This window comes from Dama dama, chromosome 2, assembly GCF_033118175.1.
Source record: "Dama dama isolate Ldn47 chromosome 2, ASM3311817v1, whole genome shotgun sequence".
NCBI classification, from domain to species: domain Eukaryota; kingdom Metazoa; phylum Chordata; class Mammalia; order Artiodactyla; family Cervidae; genus Dama; species Dama dama.
In genome coordinates this window covers 18,814,877-18,830,112 of record NC_083682.1, presented here as the reverse complement: position 1 = coordinate 18,830,112, position 15,236 = coordinate 18,814,877, and the positions used below count along the sequence as shown (strand labels likewise).

General features: G+C 51.5%; 1 protein-coding gene across 3 annotated transcripts in view; it reads left to right on the top strand.

Annotated features, from left to right (window-relative positions):
• Positions 1-15,236, top strand: part of FLI1 (Fli-1 proto-oncogene, ETS transcription factor) — a 126,991-nt gene that overhangs the window by 69,007 nt on the left and 42,748 nt on the right. For all 3 annotated transcript variants that reach the window (XM_061166749.1, XM_061166757.1, XM_061166739.1), the window contains exons 2-4: positions 1,464-1,675; positions 10,351-10,505; positions 14,489-14,692. In XM_061166749.1, the coding sequence (XP_061022732.1) occupies positions 1,464-1,675; positions 10,351-10,505; positions 14,489-14,692 (571 nt within the window). The remainder of the gene's footprint in view (positions 1-1,463; positions 1,676-10,350; positions 10,506-14,488; positions 14,693-15,236) is intronic.

Sequence of the window (15,236 nt, the reverse complement as noted above, 5' to 3'; positions counted from 1 at the left end):
CTGTCATCCCCTTCTCCTCCTGCCCCCAATCCATTGGAAAAGGGTCTTTTCCAATGAGCCAGCTCTTCGCATGAGGTGGCCAAAGTACTGGAGTTTCAGCTTCAGCATCGTCCTTCCAATGAACACACAGGTCTGATCTCCTTTAGGATGGACTGGTTGGGTCTCCTTGCAGTCCAAGGGACTCTCAAGAGTCTTCTCCAACACCACAGTTCAAAAAATCAATTTTTTGGCACTCAGCTTTCTTCACAGTCCAACTCTCACATCCATACATGAACACTGGAAAAACCATAACCTTGGCTAGACGGACTTTTGTTGGCAAAGTAATGTCTCTGCTTTTCAATATGCTATCTAGGTTGGTCATAGCTTTCCTTCCAAGGAGTAAGCGTCTTTTAATATCATGGCTGCAGTCACCATCTGGTGTCAATTATAATTAATCCTAGATTATAGATTGTGACCTCCTTTTCTGAAATGCAGTCAGCTTAATTTGGTGGAACTGTGTGACCTAGTGACCACCACACCCCAGGCCACGACCTGGTCCCTGTGATCTGCTGTGACCAGGATGAATGGGAGAGTCTCATTACCCTTCTCTGCTTGGTAGACGTCTGGAAAGTGCGACGCTGCCTTTCTCCATTTGTCATCTCCCCCTGTCCCGGCAGGTGATGGGACAGCACACGTGAGAAGTTCAGCCTTGACCCCCACTCCCTCACATCCACAGAGCAGAGACTCCACCCTCTTTCTCGGGTGGGCAGAATCATCCCACTTAAGACTGGAAACTGTTATCTCAAGGAATCAGGCAGGAAAGGATGATGGCCACTCTGTGCCAGGGAGGCAGTCAGTCCCCTATCCGGATTTCTGATAAGTAAGAAGCTCAGCACATCCTGGAGCGCCTCTGAGCAAACAGGCTAGACACCTGTACCAAGGTCTTCTCATCTAATCACCCATCACCCCTGAAAAAGCTATTCTTATGCCTGTTTACAGAGAAGGAAACCGAAATGAGAGGGGCCCCACCCTTCCCCCCTGTGACCTTGAGCCACATACTTAACCTCTCTGGGTGGGTCTCACTGGCCTCACCTATAAGAGCAATGCTCCCTCTCATATGCCCTGTAGCTTGGCAGCTTCCTGGCTAGTAAGGGGCATTTCCGTCTATCTGTTTCAAGCACCACCCCAACATCACATGTGTGTACTGTGTAATCATTCTTCTTGGCCTCAGCCTCTCCACCCTCCTTTCTGGGGGTCCCAGCCTACTGAACCACCAGAAGCACACACTCCCCATCTCCATTCCATGGCCCAGACTCCCTCCTCACCCAGGGTTACCTGCAAAGAACACATCAAGCTTTCATAACTGTGAGCCAGACAGCCGCTCTGGTAGCCCTGGGCCAGCCCGCCAGTCCCCAGGTAGGGTAGTGAAGAGTGACGTCGACTAAAGAGTGACCTGGGGCTCTGTGTCCTTCTCTGTCCTCCAGGAGGCTCTGTCGGTGGTGAGCGACGACCAGTCCCTCTTCGACTCTGCATACGGAGCGGCGGCCCACCTCCCCAAGGCCGACATGACCGCCTCCGGGAGCCCCGACTACGGCCAACCCCATAAGATCAACCCCCTCCCCCCGCAGCAGGAGTGGATGAACCAGCCCGTGAGGGTCAACGTCAAGCGCGAGTACGACCACATGAACGGGTCCAGGTAAGCTCCCTGGGCCCACGCTGCCGGGATGGGGCCGGGGGAGGCTGGAGGCCTGGGGCTGAGTCAGAGATCTTGCGGGAAGTCTGTCTGCAGCAGACGGAGCTCTGGTGCTGGGCCGGGAGTCCAAGCCAGGCTTTAGTGAGCTGGGGTGAAAGGGCTACTTGGGGTGGGGCAGCACAGAGCCAGGAAGCCCTCTGGTTCTCTGGGTCCCAAAGCAGCTCTCAGGCCCATGACACTAACAGGCACTTTTGTAACACCTGCTTTATGTCAGACCCAGGCACAGCCCCTCTTGGGGATAATTCAGTAATAAGATACTCTTCTGTTTCTTGTTGAAGATATTTGACCTCTCTAGGTGGGTCTCATCAGAGCAAAGATCAGCAAACCATCCTTTGATTTAAAGTCTAGGATGATGACAAAGATGAACAAATCCGAGGGCTCCCTGTGTGAGGGAGGGCACGCTTGGAAAGTGGGTTGGGAGTCAGTGCTGCCCAGGGCCGGTAAGACTTTGCTCGTAGAGATGGACAGGAGAGGACCGCAGAGAGGGACAGCACACCCGGGGGCCGGGCGGCCCAGGCTGGAGTCCTGGCTCTGCCTGTGGACCAGTCACTGCTCCCTCTGAGGACCAGCTGCCTCCTTTCTGCACCGCTCGAGCATCACTTCCCCACAGGCTTGTTACGAGGGTCGACCCTGATACTATAGAAGTGTCCCAGGGCAGGGCCCAGGAAGTGACCCATCCCAGGACCCAGAAAGTGCTGGGCTATCCTGAGGGTGACTGTCACGAGTGAAGTTTGACAGTCAAGAAAATGACGTCACAGAACATCAGGCAAGCTCAGGGAGATAAAAACAGAGACCTAGAGAGCCCTGATTGGCTGGCTAAGAAAACAGGGCATTTATTTATTCCACGTGCAGATGCCAATTTGACATGACATTTGAACATCATCAGACCTGTGACTGAACACTTGAAAGCTGGGCATCATTGTATACAGAGAGTGGGGAAGGGGGGTGGGGAGAGTCAGAAAGATAAGAAGTTAGTGAAATATTCCAGGTAGAAAATTACAAAATTCTGAACTAGAGTCATGGCACTGATTGTGGAAATGAAAAGGGGAAGACACATGAGGGACATATCAGGGGGATAATTAACAGGACTCAGGTTGATAAATATTGCACTGGGGGCGGGGGGGAAGGGGTTTGTGTGAGGAAAGAATCGAAGACTAGCAAAGGTTGGGTGTTTTCCAAAGATGGTGCCGGTGGCATCCCCAGGGGTGGGAGGAGGAAAAGCTTTGAGAAGGGATGTCAGCACCCCTGTGAGATGCATCAGGAGCCATCAGTAAGTAGCACATCAGATAAAAATGTCTATGAGGCACTGGAAACAGAAGATCAGATACTACTGGGGATGCAGTTGGAATTTAGACTTGGGCATCATCACTAAAGAGTTCTACCTGTGCTGGCAGATGAGGTCATGGAGCAGACAAGATAGAGAAAGCAGAAGGGGGTGCTTGTGTGGTGGGCAGCCCCCCAGAAGGTCCTGGTCTCAGACCTGCCTGTGAATACACCTGGCTCCATCACATTCCAACCCCACTAACCAACACCAACCACTGGGATCCCAGCCACCTTGCTGGCATAGAGGATTTCAGGGAGGCTTAGGGGTCCTGAGCCAGGAGCCCTTCTGGTGAGTCCCTCCACAGAGATGATGAGGGTACTGACTCACTCTCTGTGGAGGGAAGTCAAGAGTTTGTCAATCTTTCCACAACGCCATTTGCTCTCCATCTGCCTCCCATGAGGTCCATGTTGTATTTACATCTTGACCTAGAGAGGCCTGGCATGCTTTAGTCCATGTGGTCGCAGAGTCAGACACAACTTAGCGACTGAACAACTAGAGAGACACATTCGGCTTTGAGGGGGTAAATGACTTGCCTAAGGATTCAAAGGTGCAGTGAATCCTTTTCAAAGGTGCAGAGCTGGCCCTGCACCCCAGCTCTCTGATGCTGGCCCTATGGCCACTCTTTCCATCCCCTCCCCACCCACCTGCACCCACCCCACACATGGACAGCATTCAGCAAGGCCTGCCACACGGGCCTGACCACAGCGCTCCCAGTGCTTGCTTACAATCCAGACTCACCCTTGAACAAGCTGGAGCCTGAATCCAACCCTCGCTCACCTCCACCGCCCACCCATCAAAGCCAGCAGCACCTCTCCTTCTAGGCCACCTGGGATTCCTCCTTCTTCCCCTTCCTCCTCTTGTCTTTCTGACGTCTCCTCATCAGACAGCAGCCTGAGTCTTCTTTTCAAAACATTTACCTTTCTTGCTCAAAATCCTTTAATGGCCTATGCTGCAGGGAAGCCTCAAGCACTGCAATATACGAATCCTGGGCAGAGGAGGTCCCCCCAGAGAAATCAGTTTTCAGAAACCCCTCAGCAGCTCCACCGAGGCTCCTCCCATCACACCAGACGCCAGCTGGAGGGGAGCTGCGTGAAGACCCCGGAGACCAGACGTGGTATCTACCTGGCTCTGGTTTCACAAAGCAGCCCCTGCTTTTGATCTGCCGGTCTTGACCAGGGCCAGGAGCTGGTGACAGCGTAGGTTCAGAAACTGATGTCTCTTCGCCCCTCCTGGGAAACCAAGACGATGCAGTGGACTCTTGAGAATCAGGCAGGCTAGGTCTAGACATCACCAGCACCTCATAAACATCTCCTAAGTGCTCACATGGACGCTGAAGTGGTGGGCAGCAGGGAGCCAGGGTTTTCAGGAAAAATGTCTTTGCTTAGGATGGAACCCGGTCGGATCCCATTCTTGGATCACGCAACAAAGAAGCGGCATAATGAAGCAGATGCCGCCCTATTTAAATCTCTCATCTGCCACGCTGTGCTGCTGTCCTCTCAGTACCACTGATGATGTGCTTTTAATGCAGAAGATAATTCCTAACTTCAGGTGAAAAAAACCAGAGTGTAAAACTTGGGATTTCTTGGCTCACACACTATGCTCTCCGAGGCAGTAGCCACTGTTCACATTGGTTGCTTTGGAGCACTTGAAATATGACCTATCCAAAATGGGCATGTGCTTGATGTGTATGTTAATGCACTGGCTTTAGGAGACTTAGTGTAGAAAAAAAGTGAAATACGTCATTATTTTTTTTATATTGATGATGTTGAAATGATCTTCAGGCTGTATTGAATTAATATATTTCAATATATCATTAAAATTAATTTTACTTTTTTATTTTAAAAATGTGGCTACTAGAAAATGTTACATTATATATGTGGCCCCTTCGACTGGACAGGGCTGGGCTAGAGTGTTTTGGACCGACTCAGAGCTTCCCTGATGGCTCAAACTGTAAAGAAGCTGCCTGAAATGCAGGAGACCCTGGTTCCATCCTTGGATCAGGAAGATCCCCTGGAAGAGGGCATGGCAACCCACTCCAGTATTCTTGCCTGGATAATTCCATGGACTGAGGAGCCTGGTGGGCTATAGTCCATGGGGTCACAAAGAGTTGGACATGACTGAGCCACTAACACATTTGTGGTACTTTGTTATGGCTGCCCTAGCAGATCAACAAAGTACCCAAAGATGTATTTCTCTCTTCTTTTCATGATTCACAGTGAATTCTCCCCACGTTCTCCGATAACTTGAAATTCTGAGTTACTTGATGCTTATCAGAGACCCTACAGGTATTCATGTCTCTAGAGGAGGTATTCTGTGTGCCTAAAGCTACAAGGTCCTTCTTGCTTCTGATGCTGCCAGTAAGTCATCCAGGCCAGGGCACAGGGGCCGGTGGAGAGACCGAGATCTGAGGAGCTCACAGAAATTCGAGCTTGCCCACGTTGGGGCAGGTTCGCTCCCTTTCTCCCTACCTTCTGCTTGTGGTTGAATCTGTTACCATGAATTGTTCTTCAAATGGTGTGACCATAGGCTCTGTGCTGGATGTAGACTTTAGCAAGATGATCCAAGCTGTGGTCTGCAACTAACTCTCAGCTGCATCCTGTCTCAACCACGGGTTTGGGGGAAAACATCCCATGAAGGAAAAAAAAATATATCAACTTACAGAGGGGAATGGCAAAGACTTGCTTGCCAGAGTTGCTGGACCAGAGTTCACTGTTAGTCTGCCCTGACGCTGCCTAGGCTGGCCAGCAGGATCCAATGCCCTTATTAGACACCTACAGACTTAACTTCCACACACAGGAGGGCCAGCCTCACACACCCTTTCACTTCTGCTTCTGACGGCACATTCCTGTGCTAAAGTGCCTCCTAACACTCTGAACCTTGCAATGAGAAGCATGTCAGGCAGAAAGCTGAGAGGGAGGGGTATTCAGGGTTCTGGAGAAGCTGTGAGCATCTACTAAGTATAGGTTAGAGTGAGAGCTTTACTATGGGTGATTTCTTTTCTTGAAGTTTGCTTTTGCATCTCCTTTTCAAAAGCAAAAATGTCACATACACACATCTCTCCATGGCTCCTACAGAAATCCTGAAGACAACACAGATTGGTGTGATTTCCGCAGTATACACATGATGTAGAAGGCACGCCAGATATTGCTAATGCTCCAATAGCCCTGGGGACCTCCTGTTAGCTGTGTGGACATTGGGTATCCATCACTGTTGGGCTGCAGACCTGTGGGTCTGGATCCCATACTCTGAGTAAAGTTGCTCTCAGTTGAACCAAAAGGTAGGGAAGATGTTCACATATTTGAATGGGATTATCTTCAGGTAATTGGGCTTCCCTGGTGGCTCAGTGATAAAGAGTCCACCTACCAATGCAGGAGCCACAGGAGACACAGGCTCAATCCCTGGGTGAGGAAGATCCCCTGGGAGAGGAAACGGGAGCCCACTCTTGTATTCTTGCCTGGAGAATCCCATGGACAGAAGAACCTGGCAGACTATGGTCTATGGGGTCACAAAGAATCGGCTACAACTTAGTGACTGAACAACAACAATCTTCAGACAAGGTCTTTGAAATCTCCTGTTATCCAAATGCTCAAGATTTCTCATTGTGTTTTAAATCATTTGACAGTCTGCGAGGCACTTTTGGAAACCAGCAGCCGACTTTTTAAAGCAATGGTTCCTGAACACAGAAATAAAACCAGAGGAGTAAAGATCTTATGTCCTTTGGTGAAAATAAAGGACAAGGCTGCAGGGCCCACATGGCCTTTGCTGTGGCCTCCAGTGTGTGGCTTTCTGAGCCATGGCTGAGCAGGACATGCTCTGAGTTACACTTTCAGAGCCACCACCTCCTCCGGGCAGCCCCTGGCTCTCCTGTCACCTGTCCCAGTGCTGTCAGCTGCCTGCAGACCCCAGCCCCACGCTAGCTGTAAGCGCAGGTCTCAATACAAGTCAGCGGCAGAGTGGCCAGGCTGAATGGCAAAGCCTCCCCGCTCCATGCGTGCCCCCCTTGTTTTCTTCGGTCCTCTCCACAGGTGCCAGCTGCCTCATTTAAGAGCAGCCTTTATGCTGTGCTTCACCTGTACTCCCGGCTCCTTCCAGTAGCTGGCTGGGCCCTTGGGAGGCCTGTGCTGTCTGCCAAGGCACAGAGTTCTGCAACCCCAGCGTGGAAGGGAACACGGCAGGTGGATGGGGGAAGGCTGGGCTCTCCTTTCTTCTCTCCCAGGAGTCAGAGGAGGGCCGGCCTGCACAAGGCGGAGGTCCAGGGTGGGGGCCAGAACGTCTCCCTTAGGGTACCCCTTTGCAGAGTCTGGGATCAAAGACAGAGTCTTGTTGCAGAGGACAAGCACCCAGGCAGGTGGGCGGCAAGCAAGCAGATCACCTTGCCCTGCCGGGGAGCAGGTGCAGCTGAGAACACGGGAGTGGGAGGAGAGAGAGGAGGGCACAGAAGCGTGGGAGCTTCTGTGGGACTGGAAACGAAGAGGTCCCCACCATTGGACGACCCCAGTGGTCACCCCAGCTGGAAGGCCCCAGGCTTGACCCTGTTCAGACGTCCTCCCCAGGCCCCCCTCAGGCCCCACCCAGTAGGTGCCTTTCTCACCAAGGTGCTCAGACTCCTTACCAGGAGAGGTACCAGGCAGCTTTTACTAAACGATTCCTTTATTCAAATTTTTATTTTTCTCTCCTCCTGGTACCAGTGACTAGCCCTGCCCCGGGGCACCGATGGCATAAGGGGCCATTTCATTGCGATGCTTTCTGAGGTCCGACTTCTCACCTCTGAGTGGCCAGAGTTGTGTTCTGGGATCAGAAATCCCCAGAGGCCCAGCTGATGGTGGAAAAGAATGTTCACAGCTCATCTATTTCTCCGATGTTCCCAAAGAGAGATGCAGCCCACGGAGGGCAAGTCCCCTTCCGCCACGCCTGCCCACCGCCCACCGCCCCCAGACGCCGCCCCCTTGCAGAAAAGTGTTCTCGTCTGCTCCGCCGGGAAGCGTGTGCTCTGGCCGCCCCACCCTCGGCATGGCCTCTCCCAGCCGGTGAAAACGTTGCTCTCTTGGTTAAAGGCCAACTTAATCCGCCAAACTTCGGCTGCACTTGGGTTGTTTCACAATGGACAAGTATGCTGGGGAAGGCTGCCAGGCCGTGGTGGTGGTGTGTGTGTGTGTGCGGGTGCGGGCGTGTGCATGCGTGCATGCGCGCCTGCATTGGTAGCGTATGTGCCCGTGTGCGTGTGCGTGCCTGCACCGGTGGCGTCGGCGCCTGTCTGCGCATGCGCCCACTTGCGGTTTGCTTGGACTAGGGTTGGGGGGGACCCGGCCAAGTCCACCGGAGCTCAGCTCAGACGCTCAGACGCGGGACCGGGGTCTTTCCGGGACTGCTTCATCTCAGGCCAAGTCCTGCTCCAGCAGAAGCCAAAGGGCCAAACCCTGGTGCAAAGCCCCGAAGTGCTACTGCCGCCCCTCAGACTGCCATGGGGACATTAAACCTTCAACAATCTGGGGCTCCGACGGCTGGTTCTTGGTTCTCTGCCTGGAAAAACAGTAGGCGAATAGTAAAACCTTAAATTCTAACATGTGTAAGTTATACATCTTATTTTCATTTTCAGCCCATGTTCCCCTCTGTAAGACATCAGGAAAAAATTACCGTCTGACTTCTAATATCTCAGTGGAGCATTTATCTCCCAGCTATGATAAGTGATCTTCAATATTTTTTTCCTTTCAGATTAAGAAACAAATTCATTTAATTTTCTTTATTGAATGTGCTCTGGCCTCCCCCCTCCCCTGCCGTGTCCCCACGGGCTCCCTCCCCTCTCCTCTTGGGCTCAGCGACCATTGCTTGCCTGCCCTCCGCGTTGCTGCCTTTTCAGGATGGGCGGGCCCATCTGGCACAACCCTGCTCCTCGCCTGCTTCTTTAGGCTTCGGCATGGTCTGTTCCTGCCCACAGCAGAGAGAGGGAGGGCAGCAGCCAGACCTCTGGAAAGCCGTTCGAGGTTCTGCAGCCCAGAGTTGGCTGGCTGTAATCTGAACCTTATCTGAACTCCTGGGTCTGAGGGCCTGGTTTGGAGCTCTTGTGAAGACTGGCTGTCTCCCAGGTTGCCAGAACTGATGCTTCCTGCTCTGGACAACCAGGAGGGTGGGGTGGGAAAGCGGCAGCCTCTCCTTGGTCTCTAGTCATCTCCCTCGGCCCTGGCGTGAGGGGAGTGGCTGAGCAGAAGTGGCAGGGCAAGATAGCACAGCCCTAGGCACACCAGGAGAGTCTGTGGCCTGGGCTCTCGGTAGGTGGTGTGTTTTGCCAGCCTGCTGAGGCCCCAGGTGGCCACAAGGGAGATGTCAGCTCCATCTCCAGACACATAGATGCTCCTTGCTGAATTGAAGCCCTGTGCTCCCATGTTGCAAAATAGCAGGGGCTAACCATGTACTTCTCTGGTTTTCTTAACCATAGGAAAGAGCTGCTAACCTTTGTCATGTCTGACCTGGAGGGTGATGGGGAGATGCAAGTAGAACACTGTATGAGAAGCACATTGAAATGATATACATGCAATAGTAATGAGTGATCCAGGACTCGGTGATTGTTCAACCCCTCTGGACGGCACTGTAGAGGATTGCTGTTGTTGTTTAGTCGCTAAAATGTGTCTGACTGTGCAACCCCATAGACTGTAGCCTGCCAGGCTCCTCTGTCCATGGAATTCTCCAGGCAAGAATACTGGAGAGGGTTGCCATTTCCTTCTCCAGGGGATCTTCCCAATCTAGAGATCGAACCTGAGTCTCCTGCACTGGCAGGCAGATTCTTTACTGCTGAGCCACCAGGAAAGCCCACTAGGACAGGATGCTTGAGGTGAAAAAAAAAGAAAGCCATGGCACCAATCCAGCCAAGGGAAGGGCACCTGCCAGGCTAACCATCCCACACTGTGACAAGTCCGCAAGCCACGGCCAAAACAGGGTGCAATGGGAGTGGGGAGAGACTGTCTGGGAGCCAGGTCCAGTGCTTGAGCCTAGGGAGGGTAGGTCGCCTGGCAACAAGGCTAAAAGTGTCAGCTGCAGGCAGAGCCGAACTCAGAGGTCCAGACTCCAGTCTGAGGGCAGTGAGGCTGCCAGAAAGTGTTTAAGTACCGTAATTATAGGATTGGGCTGGGATTTGGAGAAAACTAGTGGCCGTGTGGATAGAAATAAGGCAGCGTCAGCAGCACCCCCATCACCCTCGTTCCACCCGGTAGGGCTGGGCAGAGGCTGCACGGATGCGCCGGTGGCAGAGGCGACAGCGACACTGATGACTTCCTCTGGGCGTTGTCTCTTCTCGCTCCAGGGAGTCTCCGGTGGACTGCAGCGTCAGCAAATGTGGCAAGCTCGTGGGTGGAGGCGAGTCCAACACCATGAGCTACAACAGCTACATGGACGAGAAGAACGGCCCGCCTCCCCCCAACATGACCACCAACGAGAGGAGGGTCATCGTCCCCGCAGGTACTTTGGGAATCCCTTCACTGGGTGCCACCCTCATCCCCAGTCTTCTGAGCTAGTTGTCCTGGGGGCGGGGGCATCTACATCTTCACCTGGTACCCTGTTCTCTATGGAAATGCTTACCTGGGAAAGCTGCACCTCTTCCCTGCCCGCCCTCCAAGACAGTTCCCCAGATGTCACTGGAACCCTGATGCACAGATTTGGGCAGCCCCGCCCTCAACAGGTCACATCATACTTTCTACCCTCCGTGCCTGGTTCCACGGATGAGGCCTGCCGAGAGGAGAGGCAAGATCTTCTGAACCCAAAAGGAATCCTGGGAACACCCAGACATGCCCACCCTTGCCTTTAAGGACAAGAGTGGCTCGGAGGTCTGTCCTGTCCATCAGGCATTCACTTCCTGGCACCCGCAGGGTCCCACCTTTCCAGAATTACAGCCATCTCTTCCAGGTCCAAAATAGAAACAACTATATTTAACACAAAGAGTGAACATGTGTGTAGCACGCTTTGTCATTCTGTAAAAATAGGCTATTTTTCCTAGGTGTCGGTGCTGTTGGTCCCAGAAAATAAAATCATTGTTCAGGCCTTCTGTGTGCTGGCTGGACTACTGGCCTCAGCTGGCGAGCTCAGTTGCCTACTTGAAAAAGGAGGAGAAACTACCCCGTGTAGAGTCCGTGCCAGGTAGAAGGAGCCAGAGTGTTCAAATTTGAGGCAGTCAATGACTTACCAAAATAAGTTTACCCGAAAGGCAAACCCCTTCCATTTGGGAAAGTGTAAATGCAGTTGTGAATGAGAGCCAAGGATTAGATGTCCCTTTGAGGTAATCCAGAGGAATTTGCGGGTCGGTCTAGAAGGTGTGGTTCTGTAACAGGCCGCTCCGTCCTCGGCCCTCTGTATTTCCTTTCCGTGGGAAGCTGTGTGTCACCATCTCCTAGGACTCCAGACACATGATTGTGCTCCAGGCCAGACTCCAGGTGGCAGGGGCAGGAGGGGTGGGGACAGGTGAGGCAGGGGAGGGGTGGGCTCTCAGGAACTTCTCTGTGCCCTGCAGGACTTGAAAACTGCTCATAAAGCATGTTTATTTCCTTCTTCCATAAACATGTGGCCTCCCAGAGGAAGAGAAAGAATAGCTCCATATACTGAGTGCCTCCTGGTGCCGGGCACTCTGCAAACAGCGTCATCCTTGTGATGTTACTTCTGTCTCTAACATTGAGAAACAAGCATCTGTATCTGATCTCCTGTCCCTCGGGACACCAGCTAGGCGTGTTTAGCTCAGGTGCATCTGTGAGAGCCAAGAGAACTGTGCCTTCTCCCTTCTCATAGAAAGCAGGCAGAAATGAAACTGAGCTAAAACTGGCCTGGAGAGAAACTTCTGGACTCCCCACATTGGAACCAAGCCTCTCCAAGCATTTGCTCACTTGGAACCAAACTCTACCACCACCCCCCCACCCCCGCAGCCCCGCTTCTCTCAACAGTGGCCAACATGGGGAGGAAATCTTGAGGACAGAAGAGTTAGGGGGCCAGAGGTTGTCTCTGAACCAAATGTTGACAGCATCTCATTTCTGAAGTCACTTTGGGGAGAAGATAGGGGAAAGAAGGAGGGGGGAATGACCAGACTGGTTGACCCTTCAACTCTGAAGTGGTGTTGAAGTACTTTTGAAAAGATAATCAAGGTGGCAGTCTTAGGGGGCCAAGGTCACCAGAGCAGTAATAGTGAAAATAGCATAAATTCCCATCAAAGAATGTTCCAAGCACTTTGTGTCATGGATCCGCTAGCCAGGGCTTCACTTCATTACTTTACTCCTGGCGGGATCTTGCAGCATTATCCTCACACGTTTTGGCTTACTCCTGGTCAGCCTCCTAGACATAAGAGAAAGTCTCACAAATCAAGGCCATAAAACATTGGTGGAACAACCCATTGGATTTATGGTGGGATTTGAAGACAAGCATAAACGAGGGCCCTAGTTCATCACCAGTTCCAAGTTCAGATGGGAAGAAACCAGGACTAAATCATCCAGGAAATACATTTGGAAGAGCTTAGCACGCTCCAGAGTGGAAGATTTATAACTCATTGTGCTGTAAAGGGAGAGAAATAATATTGTGATAGAGCCCAAAGCAAGGGCGGAAATAATAAAAATAAATAAAACCTACAGTGTAAAATTGAATTGGAGGCCTTGTATATTCAAAGTGAGGAATTAGGAGAAGCGGAGGAGAGCTGATGAAATAATATGTGACATAATCCAAGGTCCCCCAGGACATTTTTCTTTAGAATTCTGAAATGGTGCAAAATCATTTCCATTTACCAATGGTCCATGCCTAATTGTTCTTGGAGAGTAAAAGAGTGAAACAATGCAAGAAATTTATGTGAGAGACAGAGAAGGAAAGAGCTCCAGACTTGTACCATGAAGCCCTGAGTAGCTCTGCTTTTGGGAGTGATGGCAAAGCACCTCCTGAATGAACTAAGACAGGGTGGTGAAAGGGGAGAGGGGAGGAGACTTGGGGTGCAGGGACCCTCAGCTAAGTGCAGTCTTGGGAGGCTTTCAGTCGAACCCCAGCTCATACTGGGATTAAAGGTCAAGTTGAGGACTTAATGTTTCAGGACTCCACTTTCCACCTGCAGAATGAAGATAACAGCCATTGAAAAATAGCATACCTGAAGCAGTGGACACCTAGGAAGTGTTCAAAATCTGGACTGTTACAAGTTTCTGGGTACTGGGTGGTTAGTATGAACCTGCTTCTCGCCCCACGGCCCTTCCTAATCATTCAAACCTGCTCCCATTTTTACCAAGAGCCTTAACAGACCCTTAGAATGAGAAAGTGAGGTGGTGGAGAGGTAGCACAGATATTCCTACAAAATGAGCAGGCTAATAAGACAGGTTCAGTAGAAGCTAGGGGCTAGTAAGTCTCCTCCCCTCCTCCAGGAAACCTTCCATGATTGCAAATTCATAGTCACCCCTTCTGCCGACCAGTCCTCAAACTGCCACCACAAAAATCTGTTGCCTAATTCTGTGCTTTCCTGCCTGAGTTTTCATGGGCATGGGTCTTCCAAGAGGGCAAGACCCATGTAGCTTTCTTCTCTGATGAGCATGTTTAACTGTTTGTCAGACTCTGTAATAATTAGGTGCCAAGGAAAGAGCTGGTTATCAAATTGTGATATGTAACGATATAAGGGCTCCACCTACTGTGGAATCTGCTAGAACTCATCATAGCACTCAGAGTACACACGTTCCCCCCCCCCCCCCCACCACACACACACCTGTTTAGGAAGGAGTCTGAGTGTCCCAAGTGGAGATCTAATTCCTTGAGTTCCTAGGACCTCAGCCCTTACATTATTTATCCTCAAGAGTGAAAACATTTTCTCCCTCCAACACCATTTCCCGTCTTTGAGGATCCTAAAAATTCTGGCGGGATGATTTTAAAGAACTTTCAATACAACTGTCCCCAAAAGGAGAAAACCCAATTGGAGTTAAGTTGAAGACTTAACACCACTGGGTTTTCCACCTGCAGAGATGGAATTGCGGTCTAAGTGTCCATGCACGTCTTTTCTGCAGCCATAGGAGAGATTGCTGTTGCTCCATGAAATCACTGATGTTCTTAAGATATGGATGGTGGCCCTTTCCAGAGCCATTGGTCCCTGCTCTAGGCAACTGAGCTTATATTCATTCTGATGCCATGATTTCTCAGGCAGAGGTTTCAGTTGCCCTCCAATGACTTGAAAGAGAACATCCTGTCTGGGTGCATAGTTTTGCGTCTAAGAACTTTTCAGAGTGCTAAGTGGTTCAGGCAGCACCAGATGCGATGGAGCCAGATGGATGTTCTGGGAGGACCATCTGGGGCGGAGGTCGGGGGGGATCCCTTTCCCTCTGCGGGAGGGGCTCTGAGGAGGGAGGAGAAAGGTGGAGGTGGGGAGAGAGAGAAGAGGCGGCCAGACTGAGAAGGGGAGGAGCCCTGCCTCCGGCAGCCTTGCTAACAGCCTGTCTCTCCTGCAGACCCCACGCTGTGGACACAGGAGCACGTGCGGCAGTGGCTGGAGTGGGCGATAAAGGAGTATGGCTTGATGGAGATCGACACGTCTTTCTTTCAGAATATGGACGGCAAGGAACTGTGTAAACTGAACAAGGAGGACTTCCTCCGAGCCACCTCCCTCTACAACACGGACGTGCTATTGTCACATCTCAGCTACCTCAGGGAAAGTAAGTGCCCGGTCCCTTCCGTTTCTGGGCAGCTAAACACCCCCAGAGGCTGTAGTGCCAAGTCCCCAGGGCTGGAGAGAACTCTGCCTGGCTGCTCAGGATGCAGACTGGTTCCCATAGTAACAGCCCAGGGCAAGGAGATAGGGTCCCTGCCTCGGTTTATGCTGGGCGGGTGCTATAGGAGCGGCACCTCTGGGTGTCAAGTTGCCAAGGTCACACTGGGTCCGAGGGACTCTGCGAGGGGGCTGACCCAGTCCTGCCATGTCAAAGGAAGGAAAACAAAACATGAGGAAAAACTAGGTAACTGCCGCCATGTATGTATGTGTTGAGTGGCAGGTCTGCTGGAGGCTGGTCGCACCCTTCCCAAGAGAATCCCAAGAGAATTCTGGAAGCACTTTGCCCCACATTATAGATAGATAGATGCCCTGGCTGGTTCTATCTTGAGCAATGATTTCAAGTTCCTACAAAATTGTAGATTCATGGATTTATGTTTTTTAATATTTACACATGAAGTTCTTCTTATTCTTGGGTTTTCTCTGGCACT